This window comes from Chelonus insularis, unplaced genomic scaffold (genome assembly GCF_013357705.1).
Source record: "Chelonus insularis isolate UGA/USDA-ARS -01 unplaced genomic scaffold, ASM1335770v1 contig_160_pilon, whole genome shotgun sequence".
Lineage (NCBI taxonomy): Eukaryota > Metazoa > Arthropoda > Insecta > Hymenoptera > Braconidae > Chelonus > Chelonus insularis.
The window spans coordinates 931,168-954,322 of NW_023276401.1; the positions used below are offsets into that span (position 1 = coordinate 931,168).

Genomic DNA, 23,155 nt, shown 5'->3' on the forward strand with positions numbered 1-23,155 from the left:
TGTGATTCTACTATTGATAAACTAAATAACTTCTTTACCAACAGTAGCTAACGTGTACAAGATAATATAGTATTCTTTATTACCAACACCTAGCGTCAAAAAAGCGGTGCGCAATAATAAAGAATGCTTGTGCCATTATTCAACATGAAACATTGTTAAAAAGTATTAGTATTGATTGTCAGTTTAATTAATTAAAAAATTATTAAATTTTAGTTAATTCAAAAAATGATTTATACTGAAAGACTTAATAGAAGTGCTGTTCCACGTTTAACCCAAAAATTGGGACTTTCATGTCCAGATTTTAAATCCACAGCGACAACGAATGAAGGACGATGCTGTGTTCCAGATCGGAGTGGATAATAATAACATGGACAAGCATAAATCTCTGAAAAACAGGATATATTCAAAAATAGAGTGAGTGTTGAAAATAATTTTTATTAGTTTATTATTTTATTGTGATATGTAAATGTAATTGTAGGACATTGATTTAATATTTAATTCAATCACTAGAATAATGACAGTTCAGTTTCATAGCTTTTTATAATGAAACATTATCAGTTTACTCTTTGATTAATAATTTTATCAATCAAATTGGCTGTAGATTATATTATCGTTACAAATTATTTATATCCGTATTTAAATAACAATTTGATATTGATAGCTTTATTGTCTCGTTCATTCTATAATTAATATAATCAAAAAGCTGCCGTTTATTCGATTATTTATAATTTTCAATGTAAATTATATAATCTCTATAATAATTGACATTTAATCTAAATAAACAAAGCACACGTGCTATTATTTATAGTGGATTAAAAATGATTGACTTTTTTAAAAAAAAAAACATGGAATTACCTTTAGACTTTTTCTTTGACTGTTCACATGGTAGAAAATGAATTACAGGCATATCGCATATAAGCTGCATTGGAGTGGGTTCTATAAGAATTCCATTTTTCCAATCCCATCTCGCACCTTCAAGGAAGATAGATCGAATATAAACTCCATCCTGGAAAACAAAATATAAATAAGATAATTGAATTTATTATCATAGTATTGCGAAAAGATTTTACCGTGGGTTCTTCAACAATCGTTGCTTCAGTTTTAGTGAAGATATTGAACTCCCATGTAAGAGAATCAATGGAAATATTCCAAAGTCGTGCAGATGTTTGCAATACAGCGGTAAGAAAGCTGGTTGGGAACGTGTAAGCTGCAAGCCAAAATAACATAGGTGGTCGAGTTGTTTCAGCCCACTTGGCGAAATGTTCAACGCGGCTGATGAGATCTTGAGTCCAAGAGCCGAGTGGTTTTAAGGAAGGATAAGCTTCAAGCCAAGATGACGGAACACGACCTTCATACAGACTAGTAAATATTTCTTCCAGCTCTTCAGACATCAATATTAGTCCTTTGATTCCTCGTTGAAGATCTCTAAGACTTGTTCTAGTTTTTTCAAGTAAGATATTATACCGTGCAATCTCTTGAAGTAAAACGACGCTCAAAGGCGACTTTGATGGTCCAATCAGCTTTGCCGTGGTCTCATAGTCTATATTTTTCGGAAGAATAGCTTCCATGTCAATAGATAACTGCATTACTTTATCCTCTTTGGTAGTTTCATTCTCTTTAGATGGTACTTGGATTTGCAAACTCATCAAGGTGGAGAACATTGTCTTAGCCTCTATTATTGAAGAAGTTATATCGGCATTCATGTGTTGTCCAAATGCATCCGGCTTGTCACTGTTCGGAAGCATCTCAATAAAGTCTCGGTAAGAATCTAAAGATCCATTTCGAGGTACATAGAAAATTGGTGAGGATGAAAGTCGATAGAAAGGCTGGGTCAAAACGTCTTCTGTGAAATACTGTTGGACGTAGGTCATCAACAATCGACGATCCCAGTCGTCGGTTACGTGACCGCCATAGCATACACCTGCTATCAAATATTTCAAAGCATTCCAGGGCGTGTCAGGATATTCGTCTAGATATACTTGCAAAAGGTTCTCTGACACTTCAAAGTCAGAATCGTTAAAACTATACACAACATTCCATCCAAGCTGGCGGAATTTTTTACGTTCAAGTAAAACAGAATGAAAAAAAACAAGTGTAAATAATAGCTTTTGGTATTTTTCTTTCGCCCGACAAATGTCGAATTGGTTCTCTGTAATTAAACTATAGAGACGTTTCATGTTGGCTTTTAATCCCCTCGGTGGTTCTGTTGTCATTTTCAGTCCAGCTTGAAGAATTGATATCGGAAACTGTGGTGTTGGACTAGAACTTAACCATAATCTATAAAAAAAAACAACAACAAATACAATTTATCTTACTTTTTTAGTAAAACATTTTTTTTACCTAAAGTCTGGATGAAGATTTTTATTATTGCTAAGAGCTTCAATAATTTTATCAAGAGTTGGCATCCAACTCAATGAAAGATGACAGTTTGCTAAGAACACCCAACATCCTTCTTTCGATCCCACTTCAATCATTCTGTCAATAGATGTCAAATTAATTAAGAATTGAGAGCACTTGAGGGAAAAGAAATTCTCCTAGCATCATTACCTTGTCGCGATAGGTGATTGTCCCTGACCTAATGACAATGTCATAAATTTCGAGCTCATGTCTTGATGCTCGGCAAATTGCATTAGTGCACCTGTGGGATCAACACCCGGAGATAAGACGAAAATTAGGGGTGATTGTGCTACTGAGTTATCAAGGACTGCCTTGAGGTCAAGAGATGGTGGTTCAACAAATTTCGCTCCAAGATTGCATCTGATAAAGCTCGACACACAAAATGTTATCCGATCAGCTCTACAACTTCTAATAATGAGCATTTTTTGAAAATCAGTTAACAATTCGTTCCATTCTCCTGGAAGTGATATTGTTTCCGGTTCAGTATTAATGTACCTATAAAGGTTATTTTTATTGAATTTATCTATTTCCTTCAAAAGAACAAGTTGAATAAACGTAAATAAAATGAATATTGTTGGGGTTGGAAAACGTACCAGTTGTGCCAATCCCTTGAGAACTGTTCAAAGGAAGATACAACTCCGTGGAAACCTGGAAGTTTGTCTAGTTCACTGATATTGTCCCAACTTTCATCTGGTAACCAGTTCACTGGCTTGTCCGGCTGATTTTCACGGTCTAGTACGATTCCTCCTTTTAGTAGAAAATTGTATTCTGCAGAGACCATTTTCCCTTGAGCTTCAAGAATTTTTACACACATGTGGAAGGAAAATAGAAGTTTATGTTGCTCAAATAAGCCGCGACAAGTGTTCCTAAGAGAGTTTTATCTTCAATAAAAACGAAATAGTTATATAATATAAAACTTAAGTAACATTTATATTTACTTATAAATCAAATAAGTGTGATATTCATTCAACGAATTAATTCTTTCATTTAATTTAATATGCTTGGGGCTTCTGTCAATACTTAGTTGGAATAAATTGATGTAAGACTCCAAAGAAAATTGGTACATAGGATCAATCAGACTCATGTCATTAAGCACGAAAAATAATATCGTAGCACGTTTTGAACAGGGACGGTATTCCTCTCGTGCCTCATCGATTTCTTTCTCTGTTTGCTCGGAGATTATTAACGACTCTTCAACTGAAGTTGCGGTTACTTTTGAAGTCTGTAGAGTATTTAAAAGGTCTAAGTCATCCAGGAGAGATCCAGAAGTGATGTTCAGTAAACTAAAAAAAGTTTGTTGTTTGAAAAAATTATTTCATCAGAAAGTAAACTTTCACTCGCTTGCAAGGTTTTTTTTTCCTAGAAAACTTACAAAACTAGGGATTCATAATTTTAGTTTTCACAAAAATAAACTATTAATTATAATATTATAATTTTTTAACAGTATTATCATTATTATCATCAACAAATGATGATTACTGATGAATAATGTCATGATAGAAAGTTAGAAATTGATTTTCTTTCAAAAGTTGTGCTATATTCTTGCAAGCCTAAACTGTTGATAGAAATAATACTTACTGTAAAATTTTATCTTCCAAGTCTATAAGCAATCTCTTGTTGCTGGCAATAGTAAGAACTAACTTATCCTTCTGCTGTTCGAGTTGAGGTTTTTCTTTCCTCACAACAATTCCAAGTAGCTGAGTTTCCAAACCTGTAATGCATCAGGCTTAAGAGGGGAACAGTTGAGTATATCATCTGAGGGCTAGTCAAACTACTGGGTAGAGTACCTTGTTCTTTAATGGCAAAGTTGCATAATGTAGTTTTGGTAGATATCTCTGGGGCATAATGCGGGTTGGCAAGTTTAGTAGTAATATATAATCGAAAGTTATCGTTATAACTAATCATCTTATCATTGAATTTTATCATCAATGAATTACCTACAAGATATAGATCAATATAAATTACGAAGACTTTTACAAGTACTTGATTTACTATCAACTTATCTCAATTAACATCAACAGACCAAGTTTTATGAACTTCTTGTTGAGAATAGGATTCAATATAGGGTCCAAATGTTCTCCAACGTTTTCCAGTAATAGAGGTTCACCAAATTGTAGCGCTTGTTCCAGAATTCTTATAAAATCACGTCTTTGTAAGTCTATGACTCGTAAATTCTGTGAATTCAATTTTTATCAAACCATCATCTTGGATGAAAAACGTGAAACTCACATTTGGTGCTTCCATATTCTTAATCCATTTTACTGCTTGACATTGAGGGTCAATCACCAGAGGCCATCGTGTACCTTGGGTTATAATGATCCCATTTTCTGTACTGAATTCATCAGATGGTAAACCCTGAATGTTCCATTCTCTTATCGTAGTTGGATCAGTTAAGAATTGTTTTACATCGAGTTCAGTGGTGTGTGGAATTTTCTTTTCTTGTATCTAAGAAAAAAAACTTCTTAAGATTATCTTAATAATTACATTATTCAATAATAGCTCCTCTAATTGAATTCTTAAGGTTGCTTTTTAATTTAAGCTACTACATTTAATTTAAATTTCTATTGTTTGAAATAAAAAATTAAGTAGAACTATACTATTTTATTCAGTCACTTTATACATGCAAGTGAATCTTGAACTAACATAGATTAATAATTTACCTCTTTCATCCAAAACTCGACGAGCTCTTCACGATAATTGGACACAAAAGGTCCCAAATACGAGACAAAAGCAGAGGAAATGAGACAATTACCAGGTAATAAATCAAAAAGTTGTCTCAAAGATTGTACTGTCTCTTGCCATCGAAGATGTTCTCCTGAAAGACTATCTACCAACAATCTCGCTCGTTCCAATTTTATACTCAAGGTGCTTGCCTAAAAGTATAAATAAAATTAATTATCTTTAAAGGATTATTTTCTGAAAATGAATAGTAGATTTTTTTTTCAGTCAATTTCAAATACCATTATAAAGTGAAACAGCTTTCTGAATACTCTCGACAGCTTGCATCGTTATTACGTGCTTGAAGAAGCGTAAAATCGATATCATTAGAGAGGATTTTTCAAGTACTTACTTGTCTAATTAAGTCCTCCTTTTCCTTTATTTTGGTATCATAAATTTGTTGTAGGTTTTCCAATTTTTGACGTAACTGTTGCAACAAGGCAACAGCTTCATTTAATGCTTTCTCTTTTTCTTGTAGAGATTTCAAAGCAGACTCTAGTCGTTTTCGCTTTGGTGCTACGATTCTGTAAAAAGTAACCGTATGTAAGAGAGCAAATTATATTTACAGTCTGTTAAATTAGAGAAATATATTTTATATTATATATAAATTAAATTCAATCTTTTTGATGAAACATCTTGAAAATGTTACATCATTACCTGTAGAGCTTTCCATATTGCTCCATTGCTATTACCCACATGCAGAGAGATTTTGCTGCAATGGATACCTGACCAACTTTTTCTGGAATAAATTCTGGATTTGAGGTATATTTTCCAATTGCTTTTAGTGTTCTATCTGATATATGATCTTTATCAAAGTTCCGTAGCTGTAAAAAATTTATAGATCAATGATAACACATTTTATTTAACCTCAGATCCACTTACTGAACTTAAAAAATTGACGTCGCCAAGTTGTCGCTTGGATTCCACCCAAGTTGGCTCTGAATTCTTTAGTATCATGACCGCTTCCATCACTATCTCGACCTTGGGGGGTGGTCGACTGAAGGATTTTATTTCGGCAAGATCTTTCTTGTTGAGAGTGTCTAGTGCCTGTGGGATACAAAATAACGGTCACACCGTTCCAATTTTTTTATATATTAGAAAAATACAGACGGAAATCATGCAGAATAAAAGCACAAGATGCGATAATATAAAACAAATCAGTTTCAAATTTTTTAAAATAATTCTTTATATAAATTGTTTTGTATTTATTATGATAAAAAAGGAAAAAAACCTTCATAGCTTCATCTAATGCTGGTTCCACAGTTTCTAAATCAGCACGTGCTAGTTGTTCTAACTTCTTACATTCTTTAGACTCTTTCTCAATACGAATAGACCTGGCAGTAACACTTTTCTGTGCTTCGTCGGTATCACGACGTTGATTTACAATCGTTATTAAATATTCTTCACAATCTTTGGTAGCTTTAAGCACCTGTTGTTGAGTTACTTCAAGCTCTTCTGCCATTTCATTTACTTTCTTTCTGGTGTCGTCAATCTTGTGGAGACCTGAATTAAGTTTGTTTGCCTGGTCCGCAAGTTCTTGTCTCTTAAACTCTAGCATTCTACTCAAAGAAACGCAACATAAGAAAACAAAGTAACATAGGGAGCTAAAACAAACTTTACTTTTTGTATCCGACAACTAGTTCAAGGAAATTTGTCGGTGTCACGTAACAGTATCTCTTCATTTCTGCAGCCATTCTCTTTGAGTGGTGGATGACAGATTCGTGTACTGAGGCAAAAGTAGAAGCAATGCCATCAACCATACGATCTTGAAGTGAATACACCGGAAGCATTGCAGCTGATCGTGTGGGCTCCTAGCCAGTCAGCGAGAATAAATAAAAGAAAAGAATAAGTGTGACTTTGATCAATAGACATTTACAGTCCAGTAGTTCTTACTACTTTATCCTCTCCAGTGATAGTAGTAATGAGGTTTAGATTCATGAGGAACTTGTTGCCTACTTCTAAAAGAGCTTCTTTAGGCCATGGCAAAAACCAGTCGATCGTCGTACAATTTATGATCGCCGGATAATGTCGAAGGTAGTTACGAAAATTCTCACCAATCGGATTCATGCTCAAGACTATATGGACATTAGACCGTACTCGTTCTAGAAAAAAGAGATAAATAGCTTCGGGTGTTGGTGAGATTCCAGCTTTCACAGCTTCTTTTGTTAGGCTCTTTTTAATCTAGAGACATTAAGAGTAAATTCTTTTATCAAGAGGTAGCAACACTTAAAAGATTGTTGGAGTAAGCAAACCTCTTCCATTTCGTCTGTTTTATACAAGTTGGCAACTTCACCAGTCCCAAGCATGTTGTTGATAATCTCAAGAAATTGTTCTTCCATAACTTGAGTGTCGTTGAAGAGAAAAGTTGTGGGTTTATTGTCTACCCCAGTCATTGCATAGAGTCGTTTCAAGTCTTCCCGAAACTCTAGAATTCTGTAGTGTTTGGTTACTTCAATTTGAAAGATTTTCAATTCAACCATGTAACTGGCAACTTTGGATAGAGATTGTCTACCGTTTCCTCCCATCCCGACAAGCAGTACATTCCCACGTGGCTGGAAACATCAGTTGAATTAATTATTCAGTAGTCTGTATTTTATATTCATTGTGGTAGAAGGTTACCTGAGAAATAATACGTATTATGCGACAAATGTGATCGATAGCATCTCTAAAGAGTACCAGATCCAATCTTACAGCTCCAGGAGATGTATTATACTCTTCTATTTGTACCTCTATATGACGACGTACTGTTGCTATGTCTTTTAGGTCTTCATATATATTCCAAGCATTTATAAAGCTTCCTTTAAAAACAAAAACAAAAATATAGACAAAAAGTGCAAGAAATGAATAATTCATCAACTACAACTTTGTCGTTACTTTGATGGAATTTTTCTAGTGGTTTTTTGATGTTAAAAAAAAAAAGAACTCGTAAATTCCTGTGGGACGCTTTTTATCTTACCTACGTTGACAAGTTTTTACTTGTTTTTTTTTTCTACCTATTATTCTCAAGCTGAAGAAAATTTTACGAATATCGGAAATTGGAATCTTGAATTGAGAATATACTTACCAAATATAGGACAACGTTTTTCCGGACATAGATTATGGAACGTGAGTTCAAAGTATTTGCCCAGCTGTTCATTCAGCTGCGAAATGAACCAATCTCGATCGCTATGTGAATATCAGAAATTGTAATGAGTGTGTTATATTTAAGAGTGTAATTGTCTACATTACGTTTAAATGGAAAAAACTTTTTCTTTTAATTTTTATCCTTACCCTTCATCGATCAGCCGATCACTAAATACTCGGAATACCTCGTGAATCCACAAACGAAGAAAGGATTCTCGAGAGTATTGGTAGTCTCTGTGACTACGAAGAAGACCTTGGAATACCTTGGAGAATATTTTTGAATTTATACCGAAATATAATGAATTGCTTACTTTCGGTTTGACTTTTTGATATTTTTTAAAAAAATATTAAACGAATTGATGGTATGCAATTTCATATCTTACATTTTTAATTAATTGTCAAATTTTAACTAAATCAGTTTTTAAATCATTAGACTCATAAAGTCTTGAATTTAAATGAAAAAGAAAATTTTCTCAATCAATTTTTGAAAGTGATTAAAATGATAATTATTACCTTAGATATGTCCCGTAAATTAAATAAATAATGTACTTTTCCAGGAGTAGGTAACATTTCTTTTACGACATTATTATACATATTGATTGTTGCCAAAGTAACTTCGTTTGCTGAAAGCATTCACTTATTAGTTTTAATCTAATAAAAACCCCCAACTATAAATTTACCGATTTTCTTCACTTCAGTATGAAAATCAAACAAATGTTGATTCAACATTGTACTATATATCCTAGCAATTTGTTTTTCTGTAGGCAAAGTCATGTTAATTACATTAAACTTTGTTAGCAATCGATTGGAAATTTCATTACGTCCTCCTCCTGGTGGACCCATCGCAGCCATCAACTGCATGTTTTTGATATACTTTCTACTCTGTTTTTTGCAGTTGTACCTATAAGGAGAAATTTCCATTTTATTAAATATTTTCAGCTTTTAAATAATTTTTTAATACCAAAATTTGTAGTCTATCCATTGGCGAATGAGTTCAAGGGGAGGTTGAGACCCATACGTATCATGTGAAGGCATATTAAAATCATCCATAAAAGTAATAAGTTTTTTTCCGGCTGGTGGAACATAAATCCCTTTTGTTCGTTTCTCTACTCTAGCTCCTATAGCTTCTTGGATATTCCTCGAAGTTGTCTGACCCGACATATTAATTACCAGAAGACTGTATTGTGTTCTATCTAGAGATTCGAAAACTGATTGAGCTGTTGAAGTCTTTCCGGTACCAATAGGTCCAATCAACAGAACAGGATACTCATTCCTTAGTAGTGCACTCGTCAAGTAATTATACCGGACAGTGTCAATAGTTGGTACAATTATTTTATGAAAAGGAGTTCTACAATAACAAAATAATTCTCAAAAGCCATTGAATTAATTTAATAGTTTGATTATATATATGTATGTATGAATTTATAATTTAATTAATCAAAATTTTTATTGAGACTTGATGTAACATACTCTGCAGCGTATCTCCAACTCAATGACAATTCTTCTTCCCATGAGATAAAACTACGTTGTCTGACATCAACGTAATACTCGTATATTGTATCCTTGAGTGGAAAAATACCCTCCATTTCCCTGATGTAGTTATCCATTCTCTGTCGTCCCTCTTCGTCGACGGAAGCGCAGAGTGACCAAACCATACTGCATTTTATTTGAGGTAAAGTAATGAAGTGATCTTTCATACTGACAAAAGTACATAACAGCGAGAAATAAAATGCAATGAAAATAACTTTAAACTCACCAGAACAAAAACCACAATTTACACATTAAATTAAAATTATCTCTATCATCAGTACTATTCATTCCATTTTCAGGAGTTGCTAGTACTTCTAATAATTTGCAAAGGCTTTCAACAGCATTTAATTCAGAGACTGGTATTATTTCGTGGCATTTTTCTTTTTTGAATGTTAACACTTTATCAACATATTGTTTGAACAATCTATCCATTTCTTCAACAAACTCCGGTTTGTCTCGATGTCTGTCAAGCCATGAATTAACAAGCGGATGCCATCCAAGGTCTTTGTAGTCATGATAAATCATTCCGGCACGTGATACTGTGGCTGGAGAAGCTACCGCTAAATCTTGAACTTCAAACAATAGGGATACTTGATGTGGCAATGTTATTCTTTCATTATTGATCAGGGTCAATATTTTGTTATCATCCATCACGCTGTTCATATTTTCAATCCATAGCGCATCTACTGGACCATCAAACAAAATCCACTTTTCATCAGGAGTATCATCTACAAAAATTATCAAAAATAAATAGAATTCCATTGAGGAATAAAATCCAATTAATCTGTCAAATGTGATATAATTTCGTTGGATGGACATGAGTAATAACTGCACTTACCCGCACAGGTCTTTCGCATAATAGAGGATATTACGCCATCTGACCATTCTCCTGTCGAGAGATTATACTCTCCATACAATTCCCCCAAGTTCAGTGCTTTCGGATTGATGGGATATTCGTAGACTGCATTGAATCCTATTTTCGCTTCTTTCTTCATTGTTGTCATTGTATTTTTCAGAACTTTCCACGTTGCTGATTTACCGGTATTCGACTGGCCAACAATCATTGTTGAATGCCTTGAATTTTTGGTCTCATATAATTCAACAACCTTTGTCAATAGCATTGGGACAGGCTAGAAAAAGAATTCATTTTTAGTTTCAAGTGACAATGAAATAAAAAATGTCCAAGTGATATAATTTGAAATTTCATCATCTCAAGTTTGTGTTAGTATAAACAGTTAATTAAGTCAATCTTAAACTTACTTGTAAGTTTAATTGGATAGCTTCTTTAGTAGCAAACTCAAAAAATTCATCATAGTCTACTGAAGGAATTTGAATATCTGGAAAAAGATCTGATGTGATGCCAGTAAATAAAGGTAGGTCATCAGCTGTAAGCTTGGCTTTGTTCATGTCTTTCATTGAAAGAATAATTATCTGTTGATGAAAATAGACCTCGAGTAAAGATGCTCAGCATTTAAAATTAATCATAATAGTTTAGATAATGGAGAAGTTAAACAAAGAAAGTGAATGATGAGAGAGATATTAAATAAGAGAAATTGTCCTAAGGAATGATAAGAGTGACATTTAAAAATACATCCCTAAGTTTGGCTTAGTTAACATTGAGAAGCTTCATTCTGATAGTATCAGCATTTTATTGTTACCTCCTCGTCCGGTAAATTGCTAAACTGACGTCTTTTCTTTCCAGCATAACGTGTTAGCGTGACTATTCCTCGTAAACCAAAGTCATAATGGTGCTGTTTACTCAGTTGCTGCTGTGCTAATGTATATAACGTGAATACCTAAGCAATATTACAATCTTATAAGACTTTTATTCTTTTAAAGGTGCATGCAAATGGTACCTTTCTAGCTAGAGCTCGCGTGTTCTCAAATCCTTCAGCAAAAAGATTGATTTCTGCTATCATACTACTGTCTGGTACCATCATCGCAATTGGTCTGAACATGGATTGAAGGTTATCTGGAAGTTCAGTTCTACCTGCATATCCAGGATTCATAGTAATAAAGATACCACAAGTTGGAACAAGTGAAATATCAACTCCTTCAAAAAGAAATCTTGTTAACTTTTGAGAAAGTGCTGAGAAAATTGAAAGGATTTGCTGGGCAATGACTGATAACACTTCGATATTGATTCTACAACGGCACAATGTACGTTTTTATGATGGTTCTGAAATATTTGGTTGTAAAATACTACCTGTTGAATTCATCGAAGCAACCCCAAGCTCCCGTTTGAACCAGTCCGGAAAAGAGTCTTCCCATACTTTTGTAATCCAAACTTTCTGAACAGTTTTGGACTATTACATTGAATCCTAACGCTTTCCCCAAGTCTTTTACTGTCTCAGTTTTTCCAGTACCTGCTGGACCTTTTGGACTTCCTCCTCGACACAAGTGAAGTGCAGTTGTTAAAGTTATATAGCATCTAAAAAAAAAAAAATAGATTTATAATTAACAAAGTTTGAATAGTGAAAAAAAGTAATTGAATGAATTTTTTTTTAATTAACAAATCTGACTATCAAAGCTTAACTCGGTAGGAAAGCTACAAAATTTTCCATGATCTTTGTAACTGGTACTGTTAGAGAATGTAACGATGTTAAAGCAGGAGATTTTTATTGAGCTATTAACTACGTCTGGATAAAGATTGCAAGACGTTTTATGCTGTAGAAAGATGAACGGCATTCAGAAAAGATTCTGCGAGAGGCAATTCACTAAGTAAATATCCGTTAAAGCTGATACTAACGACATGCAAAATTGCAGCTAGCTGCATTTTCTAGGAACAAATCGTTGGAGTAGATACTCGAGACTGAATTTATGGAAGCAGTTCTTCAATAAATTAAGTTGTGTCCATTCGTGCCTTTTATCGGGATTAAATCGATACTTACTGAACATCAAGCTTTTCAGTTTACTTCACGACTTAAAAGTTTGCAACTAAATCTAAGACAGTCACCTATCCGTCAGTGGAGTAATGACCAAACGTTCCGAATTGCCCAGATACTCGTAGCCATATACGAAGTAGGTATTCGTTTGCCTCACGACACAGTTATCTAAATTCTTGTCCCAATAGAAACGGAGTTGAGAGATCCATTCAAAGGCTGTGACATCTTTACAACCTGCAATTAATTAGAAATTTATTTGTTAATTATTGATGAATACTTTTATTCTTTTAAATCAAGATACTTACGATTCTTGTACATTTTTTCTATCACATCTCTTGCATGGATCTGAATGACAATAATGGCTTTAAATTTCACTCTTTGTAATTTATCTAAATCACTTCGTATAGCATCAGTATACTGAGCAAGTATACGATTCTGTTTTTTATGTAATTTTTTTAGAGGCTTCCTTGAATTCATAAGTCTGAAAAAAAAACATTTGATGAATTTCTCAGTTCATTAGAAAAAGACTTACTTTGAATTTCGTTGAAATTCTAGAGCTCCAAATGAAGTGAATTTTCTATATGTGGCTACCTCATGTAAATGAGAATCGTACTACCACAAGATAGTGTTAAAAGATGTAATGAAAGGACGAGTAAAGAGAATAGAAGAATAGGTTGAACATTGTCAGAACAGAATATGCAAAATCGTTTTATTAAAGTTTCTATTCCAAATTAGTTCAAGTCATCACATTGATCTAGAGCATTTCTAGATCTCCATTTCTCATGTCTCAGTTTCTGAATCTTCTTCACCTGCTGTTCTAAGCTTCATAAACTCCCAATAGACTATGAAGTTTCTATACTCACTTACAGTGCACCAATGCTCTAGTACATTCGCTAGTCCACTGAATCTGAGAGGACGTTATTCCCGACTGACTCGGCCATTCCTTCACCCACTTGTCCTGCTTATTCGGGACTTTTCGAAGTGCAGCTCGACACTGACGTAGAACCTCTCGAAGACAGTCCCGCATTGCCATTTCTGTAATGAATAACGCAAAATTTAGTTTTCTTTAGAGACAAACTCATCAAGGATCAAATGAAACTTTGATAAAAAAAAGACAGAAACATAAAAAAAAAGGAATAACATCGACTGATACGTTTCAGAATACGTTGAAATAAACTATTGAGTTTCCTAATTAGAAAGATGAGAAACAAGATAGAATTTCAGTTCTACACTCACCAATTTTACACAACCAATGTTCTACCAGTCCTTCCAATACCACTGGTTGAAGAAATTTTACGTGTTCTCCTTCACTCGAAAACATTCCCTCGGCGTTATATCGACTTGGTATTGACTTTAATTAAATTATCTACCTCAGTTTTGTGATTCCATCAGACGATTGAAGAATAATAAAACTTTTACCTTGGTTATTTTCAGAGATTTTATGTTTCCAAAGAGTTTATTTATGTGTGGTTGAATTAGATCTGGACGTTTTGAATGGCCCAAAATTTCAAGAAGATCGTCATTTGATATAAAATAAAATCGAGGAAATATGTGACGCTTGTTTTCAAGATATTCCTCTAAAGAGCGTTGAATAGATTCCATGGAGGTATTGAGTTCATTCAAACGTTGGAGCAAGTTTCCTACAAAATATTTACCCGGATTAATTGAAATAAAATTCACTTAATAAATTACATTCTCACCTGAATCTTCGAATGAGTCAAGAATATTCTCTGCTTGCGCCATCTTAGTTGTAATATTCTTCCATTCAGTCATCAATTTGTCAAAGTCTACAGTTTCTTTCGGTAGTTGCTTCCGAATGTCTTCTGTGTGAAATACATTATCTAAATACATGTACTCTTTCTGAACAACAAGGATGATTTCCAGAAGTTCTCCAATAGTGGATAAAGTTCGTTCCCATTGATCGACTTCCTCTGCAAACGGCTCAACGAATCTAGAATGTAAGTTCTACTTACTATTCTTACTTGATTTATTATATTCCGCTTTTATTTAAAATCAGACAAATAAAACTTTATACCTTGTTGATTTCATTGCTGATAATTGAACTTGGTGATCTTCTAGTAGTTGAAAAATATCATCTGTTGAGTGAAGTCTATAAATAGCTCTTTCTTTATTGAATGTCATTGATAATTTGAGATGTTCCCATACTTCAATGATATTATTCAAGTTCTGAAATAATATGTAATTTTTTAATTATTATTATTATTATTTAATTAAATTCAATTCTTCTATTCTTTTTTCACTCAATTTAATACATCTGCATGTCTGACTATTCACTGATTTATTTCACTAGTCAGCAGTCATTTTGATAGTAACATGATATGTGTCCTTTTCCCACTCAGCTGATTTTAATATGCTGAGTGGTATTATTAAAAGGAACTCAGAACAAGAAGAAAATTTTTAAATGAAAGAAAAACACTAAATTAATTACCAATTCAATTCCCAATTCCATTGAAGCTTGATTAGAAATATCACTAATTTCTTCAGCGAAATGATGAATTCTCATATCAACAATAGCATCAAGAGTAAATTCTTCAGCTTTTTCATCAAAATTCTGATCAACTATAATTTTAATTTTATCCCAATGTCTGTCACGCATTGCTGGATTCTTCAGATCAATTATCAGAGGAAGAGTGCGTCGAAATTGATCCACACGACTAGTTGTATAATCAATAATTTGCCAGTTTTTTGCTCGTAATTCTTTTGATAGTCTTTTCAATTTTTTCAACAGTTTATTTGCTGTTATTTCCATTTCATCGATTTCTATTATCCAGAAATTTCCTGTCTTGTAACGTTCCCAAGCTTCATCCCATTCTTTTGTCAATTGCCATATCAGCTCAATAGCAAATAAATCCTATACAAAATAAAACGATTTATTTGAAAATATCTAGGCTAATCGATTATATAATTTATATTGATAAATGACCTTCTTCATTGCCATGAGCTCTGTTGATTCTATAAAACTCAATTCAAGGATTTGATGATTTTGTTTTAATTGCTGTTCAGTTTGTTCTAATTGTTCCACTTCACTTCGATAATTTTTTAACCAATTCAAAGCATCTTCAAAAATAATGTAATACTTCAGTAATTCTTCTATCATTATCAGTTTCAAGATTATGTAAATATAATAATTGATCGTTTAACATACCAATAGATTTCCATTCAGATGTAAATGGTCCATGATCATAAAATTTGTTTGTCATCTCATTTGTATTTCCTTGAAAAATATTCGTATGTTCTGTGACTTCATTTTTAAAGTGTTCCTGTAATAAATTTCTACATAAATTTTATGCAGCGAATTATTTTCAATGAGATAAACGATAATAAAAGTTGAAATACAGTAGAAATCTCCATATTTACTTCAACTTATCTAGAAAGAATAAAAGCAAAACCAAGAAGAGAAATAATTTACCTTCGATTCAGAAATCATGATATTAGAATTTGAAAGTGCTTGTAGATATTTCGCCCATATTTTTTCTAATTCTTTCACCTTTCTTTTGAATATTAATGTCAATGGTACTTCATATTTTTCTATTAATTAAACCAACATTAATTTCCATGCAAATAGCCTATTATAATGAATGTAATAGCTAATTAATTAGCATTATTGACAGACAATGATTTCACAGTAAGATCAAATTGAATAGATGTGACCATTCAAGATTAAAGCAAGCATCATAAATGTAAAGCAAAACATAGATAGCCCTGCAGGGATTACAGCACCAATGTTCAGACTAAGTCTTCAATAATACCATTGATTCACCTCATTGAACAGTCAAATTACAACTTACCTAATGTTTGGTACTGTTCACGTATTCTCGGAAATTCCTCTTCCTTCTCCAAAACCTCAACTTGAAGTCTTTCAAACAATTGTAACATAGTTTGCATCGAAATTAAATCCTTTGGTACTTCAGTAATTCTAAATGGAATGGAATGTTTGTGAAAAAATCGTATAAAGTAGAACAAAGGTATTAAAAAAAAAAAAGTAACAAAATTCATATTTACCGTTTCTGATTGTCTTCAATATATTTGTACAATTCTTCAACCATCTCTTGAGTCATACGAAAAAGAAGAGTCGTTAGTTTCTGCTGCCACTGGGAGCAATGTTCTATTATTGCTGTCTTCAATTGGTCCGAGTTGAGATCCAGAAAATGAACAGTCATGACAGACTCTTGATTTTGAACGTCATTTGCTACTTCTTCATATTTTTTAATTTCAGCATCAAAAGAAACGGCATTTGGTCTTAAAGTTTCGTATCTTGGAAAATAAAATAGGTATAAGTTCATTGACATCATAATAACAACCTAAATATTGAAAATGATCAGCAAAAAGATTTATAGGTCAATTTAAGTGGTTGGTATTCACTAAAAAACATTGAAAGGTTAAATCCATTTAGAAATGGGAGTAGATTAAATTAAAATTGGTTCAACGGTTTTATTTATTTTACAATAAATTTCAAATAAAATAAAAATAATGGTGTGTAATTAATTATAGCTTATTATCAAGTCTTGTTAATAGATTCTATTGACTAAATAATAAAAAGAATTCATGAAAGAAATGAAAATAAACTAGAAATATAAAATGGGGTTAATTCAATTACTTTGTTGAAATTTTTTCACTTATGAGAATGTGTTATATCCATTAATCAAAGTTATTTATAATGTTTTTATGTATTAACGTAATAATACCTTTTAATAAATATGTCTTTATCGACATTCCATATATCATTAAATAGCTCCCAAGTCTTGAAATAAATCTGAACTTGATTAAAACAGTAAGAAGTTTCTTCATCAAGCTTTTTCTGAAGTTCAATGAAAGTCTCATCTTCTTTGAATGTCCTCCAGAAGCTAGTGACTCCATAACTTCCAAGGCCAAACTTTTCAGGTAATCTTCGTATCGACTTAAATGGCTCCAGTAGATTTTGTAAAATACTACTAATTGTTTTTGAAACTTCATTAAATGGTGGTATGAGAATTATCTAAAATTTCAATATATTAATTAAAACGAATGATATTCTTTTGGAATTAAAACATCAAAGTGACAAAATGAGTAGCTTATATCTATGTAGAGTTTTGTTTACGATTAACTAGAAATATTTTATTTTTTTCTATCAGTGAAAACATGAGAGTTTGTTTGATTGATCCTGATTAAATTTGTATCATTCTGAAAAATGTATCAATCAAAATAAGTTTAATCAGATTTAAAAGGATCTGACGTGACATGTTTGAGCTTAATATTTTTAAATTCCATTCCCTTCGAAATCTATTCACGTTTATAATTAAAGAATTGGTATTTTTTGAATGCTACATTTTTAAAAGTATTGGACACCATGATGTAAATAGGAATGCATGTTGATTGACTTGATCATTTTTCATTTTTGATATTAATTATTTGTTAGCTCAATATCGAGTTTAGAAACACATATGAAGGGAATTTCCAATGACATCATGAAAAAAAAATTGTATTCAATTGAATACATAATAAAAACATTTGCAAAAAGTTTGAAAGTTATTTATTGCATAGTTCTTTTGATAAAAAATGTCAAACGAATAGATTTCCTATGCTAAAAAAAAATTCCACCTACCTAGCTCTATATTACTAACGCTGAAACTTCATTTTTATCGAAAGATTGAATGTTTTTTTTCGATTGATACATTTATTTTTCCCTAAAACGATTTAAAAAGTGATCGAAAAGCCTTGTAAAAAAGTATTCCATACTCGAAGCACAATTTACTCTATCTATATATTTCCATACCCTGTTGTCGATAAGATTAACTTGGACTACAAGTAAAGCTGAGGGATCGTTTATTCCATCGCCATGTAAAGCGTAATACATCGTGTTCAGTGAGTTTTTTAAGCAGAGCTTAAAAGCTTCTTCTAGCATCGTGTCTAAATTAATCAGGTAATTCTTCCACTCCATGGTGCTCTAGAAAAAAGAATTAGTAATTAATTGTATTTTCAATGGTAAATTAATTAAAACCAACGAAGAATAGTAAGGGCATTGTCAACTGAAGCTAAATTGTATTAAGGTACTAAGTCTTTTGGGATTATCCAGACACGTGAGTACAGAATTATCCAGAGACTAGCCAACAGGGAAGGTCGTGTTTCTGGATTTCAGAGAGCTTACAAATACCAGGAAATTCTCGGAAATTTGTAGATGGACTTTGCACAGTTGGTGAATTAAGGAGCTTGCTCCTAATTCATGAGTCAATTGTTGTCACTAGAATATACCTCTGATATTCCTGCTTCAAAACCTTCATATATTACTAGAAGATATTGAATAATGTTGATGTATTTATCTTCTAAATTACGAACAGCAGATTTTCTAAATTAAGACATTGTATTATAATTCCATTCAGAGAAACTAACTACTAGTTTTTTCATTACTTCACAGTTTCCATTTCATTTTGAAGCTCCAACAACTCGTACCCATAATTGTGCTTTATTTCTATTATTGAAGTGTTGCAAATTTGCTCACAAATTTTCATTATTTCCAAGTTGGATTGTTTGTAGGTGTCTATAAAATTTTGTAGCTAAAAAAAAAATGATTTTGATTTATTTCTCAAGAAAACTTTCCCAGTTATCAAACTAAAATATGTGATGCTTTTATATATTTATATTATGAGATGAAAAAAAATTTGTTTTACGTCAGCAACATATTCACAGCACTTTCCAACATATGCTTCAATATATTCAGAGTTCCAAGTGAGTTTGGACAATCCAGGTTGAATCTTAGAATCCAAATTTTTTATGAGATACCGAAAAAATGATTTCTCTTGTGGAGAAAAAGCTGTAGAAAAAAATGTTATGTATCAATAAAACAATACAGCTTAAAAAGTCATTATTGAATATTTATCGTTACCTTCTATTATTCTATTGTATGCTAAAACGAGAGTAAGAATACTTTCAGACACAAACTGCAGCATATCTATATTGTCATAAATCATTTCCACGCCGAGAGGCATTTGAAAGCCAAAGTACTGCCAATAGTTGGCTTCACTGCATAAATTCAACACATCAGGGTCGAGGTTGGACTCGAGCAATCCGGGCTTATCATCACTTCGTCGCATCAGGTATCGATCGAGTCGACTCTTCGGATTATCACCTATGTCGTCCAACCACTGACGATAAAGACCAGCGATCGTTTCTCTTATAGAACCAACCAGCATTTCGTGCTGATGATAGACTTCTTCGCTAATGCTACAATGGTCCATCCATTTTGCTGCGGTGAAGAGACAGCGAATCACATCAAGCCTCTTCCTTTTCAAATGCAAATTTATGGCTCTTCCGGCGAAGTATGGGGTGTTAAACGGATATATTTTTTTTTCTTCTAACATTTCTTGCTTCATTGCTTGCATATAATTCGTAAATAGTCTCCAGACCTTTGGAATTTCATAAATATTCATTAAATGGTCTAGAACATAATTTTTCTTGCATGTAAAGTAGATTGTAAGTTTCAAATATGGAGATACTCTGTATGGCATAGCTTTACAATATATACAATAAGATCTTACTTATTACATTTATTTATAAAATTTATCAAGCTTTTTAATTCAATACCTCAGTCGTCACCGAATCAAATAATGTCTTCAAGTTTTCTCTATTTCTATAAGTATGGAATGCATAGAGGTTGCTAATTCCTTCACGGATGTTGTTCAGCTTTCGAAATATTTTGTTTACAAGATTCTCAATCATCATATCTAATTCCTTCATCTCGTTACGGAACTTAAACATGTCATGATTCCATGTTGAATCTTGAACATTTAAAATCTTGTCTGCTTTTTGTTTAAGCTGTTGTAGATGTTCTAGGAAAAGTTTTTCAATTCTCGTGCAAACTTTTCCATGAGTTACACCTTCAGTACCACTAAAAACTGGTGACAGAATTTCAATAGTTTCATCTAACCTGTTGTAAAATGAAAGGAAATTGAATTATTTTTTTTATTTATACTATATTATATTTTATTTAAGAAAAACTACTCTTCACATACCGAGCAAAATCAATCATTGCTTGACATATTTCAATCAAGTTCCCACATCGACTGATGAAAGTATCAAGAAATGTAAATACTTCTTCAACATTCAAATCCCAGGGATGAGATGTCAAGGTATTTTGAGCGTTTGCAAACTAAAATAAAAATTGGTACAACATAAAATATATATTTTTTTTTATGTTAAGAATATTAAATATCAAATATCAAGTAGGATGGATTTATTTAAAATGTAAATAAAATTTTTATGAATGAAAAGAATTATGAATCATAAATTTTTATGCTCGTATTGCAAATATTAATTTTTGTTTCAACAAAATGTGACTTTCTGGTAAAAAAATTTTAATAATAATTAAACATTTATTTTACGAAAAATATTTTTCATGAAATTCATATCTATTCAACAAATAATTTTTTTTTCATCTATTGCTGTAGCACGGATGCATATTAATGAAAAAATTCAACTGTGAAACTCATTTTTTTTTTTGCAAATATACTCAAGACCTATATGTATGCAATTTTCCAATCGTATTTTTTTCTATTCTCACAATAATTTTTTTTTACGCATAGGTAATTTTTATATATACATACGAAATCCAATTATCTGTTATTATTTTTCATCAATCAAAAATTTATGGAAATAATATGACCAACTAAAGAAACTGTTTCAAATTTTGTTCAACAATACAATAAATTGTTGGATTTATTATTTAACATTAAATTTGTTTAGAAATGAAATATTAAAGTACTTTTTACCTTAAGATAAAGCTCTTTGTAAACTTCACAAACTTGGATACACTCTCTCAAAGTACTGATGCTCTTTCTAGTAATTTTTTTTTCAAAAATATCATCAAGATTAATAAACTTGGAGCATGTGATAATAATTTGATTATTAAGCAGTTTAATTAAGTGGTATGTCCGTTCAGCAATACTATAAAAAGGCGAATTCAGCCAAATAAAACGAAAAAGATATAGAATTCTTGGCAGATGCTGCACCATAGATTTAAAACTGTTGGAATCAAATAACTCAGAACAAGGGTGTCTTAAAATCTCCAAAAATTCAATATTCGACTTCGCTTCTGCTTTGCCATGTTCTATTTTATTCTTCAGTTCCATAAATTGTTGAGCTTGTATTGATTGCGTTTTTATCAGAATATTTATTGTTTTTTCAACTATTGAATTTTTTAGTTGATAACTCAAACCACACAAATTATTCCCTTGAAAAAAAATTATTCATGCTTTGTTGAAGCAAAAAGTTCATAATCTATACAATTCTCTATGTTTATATGTGAAACAAAATATCACAAACTGGTGTCATTGTTAAACACAGATTGTTGAAAAAATTCCAACAGTCATATTTGCATTCTATGAGTTACTAACTTTGACATTCCATTCAATAGAAAGATAAATTCTAACTGTTCAAATGCCAACAAAGACTTTCAATTAAAAATATTTTTTTTCAACATTTATAAAAAAAATCCCTTTGACTATTAAGTTTTTTTACAAATAAATTATCTAGAGTTATTTTGTTAGTTTCCTATAAAACAGCTCTGATTTGAATATTATGAATACCTTACGTATTTAATTTCAAGCATTTGACACAGGATATTAAAGTAGGTATATTCATACGAATTAGCTTTATACATGAATAATTAAATGATGATAATTTAACGTCACATGTAACCTAATTTGGAAAACTTACATCTAGATATCCAGAATTGATATTCGTCATCAACACAAAGCGGACTAGTTTGAGTATTTGGTTGCTCTAAATCAGTCAGCGTATGCTTTACTTGTTTTGTCCAATAAAATACAATTCTATTCAATCTCTTGATTAGCTCTTTATCAACGCAAGCATCCACCAGTGTTAAATCATTTACCTCTATCGGTAAATATATTACAGTTAATCCCAACATTTTACATCTCAAATCAGTGAGGTTGATGAGGAAATCATGCAAATTTGTACAAAATTCAGCTTTCACGCTTATTGTCTCGGAGTTAAGGAATATTTTTATTTTCTATGATTTAGCATAATAAAAATGATTGTAGAATTGGTCTTGATTTTTTTCTCATATTTGAATAGATTCAATCAACTTATTTAGACCTTTTTTCCTAGTAATTGCAGTTGGAATTATTGGAGCAAAAATTCTAATTACTGTCCAAGTAATTAATTCAGTTCTGTATGAGGGAATGGAAGTTGGATCTAATTAAACATCAAAACGTATATTCTCTGATTAATATTTACGTTATTGATACATTAGATGAAGTAATAGTTGGAGAATTAACTGTTACAGTTGTATAGTAGCATTGATACGGGAAATAACCTTCTAATTAATTTCCATCATGATAATTACAACAAAGGAATGATTAAAATAATGGTTATCTATACATATGATAAAATTAGTTGCCAAAGGATACTGTCAGGCCACGTGGAAATACTAATGAAAATTTGCGAATATATTCTATCTATAATATTGAGTATAGTAGCTTCAACAT

General features: G+C 31.9%; 1 protein-coding gene across 1 annotated transcript; it reads right to left on the minus strand.

The window, feature by feature from the left end:
• Positions 1 to 230: 230 nt before the first annotated feature.
• kl-2 (dynein heavy chain 2, axonemal kl-2) lies at positions 231 to 22,575 on the minus strand. Its single transcript, XM_035078443.1, has 55 exons — positions 22,362 to 22,575; positions 21,416 to 21,876; positions 20,660 to 20,796; positions 20,232 to 20,574; positions 19,534 to 20,053; positions 19,319 to 19,461; positions 19,059 to 19,204; positions 18,903 to 18,996; positions 18,427 to 18,597; positions 17,360 to 17,649; positions 16,677 to 16,928; positions 16,463 to 16,590; positions 16,084 to 16,202; positions 15,820 to 15,934; positions 15,598 to 15,764; positions 15,103 to 15,525; positions 14,689 to 14,840; positions 14,354 to 14,604; positions 14,073 to 14,293; positions 13,890 to 14,004; positions 13,517 to 13,688; positions 12,959 to 13,134; positions 12,725 to 12,887; positions 11,975 to 12,199; positions 11,625 to 11,913; positions 11,427 to 11,564; positions 11,029 to 11,199; positions 10,607 to 10,898; positions 9,995 to 10,496; positions 9,709 to 9,894; positions 9,200 to 9,586; positions 8,919 to 9,139; positions 8,752 to 8,861; positions 8,386 to 8,501; positions 8,180 to 8,280; positions 7,735 to 7,913; positions 7,368 to 7,667; positions 7,012 to 7,296; positions 6,736 to 6,923; positions 6,347 to 6,674; positions 5,998 to 6,162; positions 5,773 to 5,939; positions 5,468 to 5,639; positions 5,058 to 5,270; positions 4,627 to 4,842; positions 4,421 to 4,571; positions 4,185 to 4,334; positions 3,976 to 4,108; positions 3,336 to 3,680; positions 2,991 to 3,263; positions 2,548 to 2,892; positions 2,341 to 2,475; positions 1,071 to 2,277; positions 856 to 1,006; positions 231 to 385 (listed from the first exon to the last, which is right to left on the minus strand). The coding sequence occupies exons 1-55, from the start codon at positions 22,573 to 22,575 to the stop codon at positions 231 to 233; spliced, it is 12,969 nt and encodes a 4,322-aa protein (XP_034934334.1).
• Positions 22,576 to 23,155: the final 580 nt, after the last annotated feature.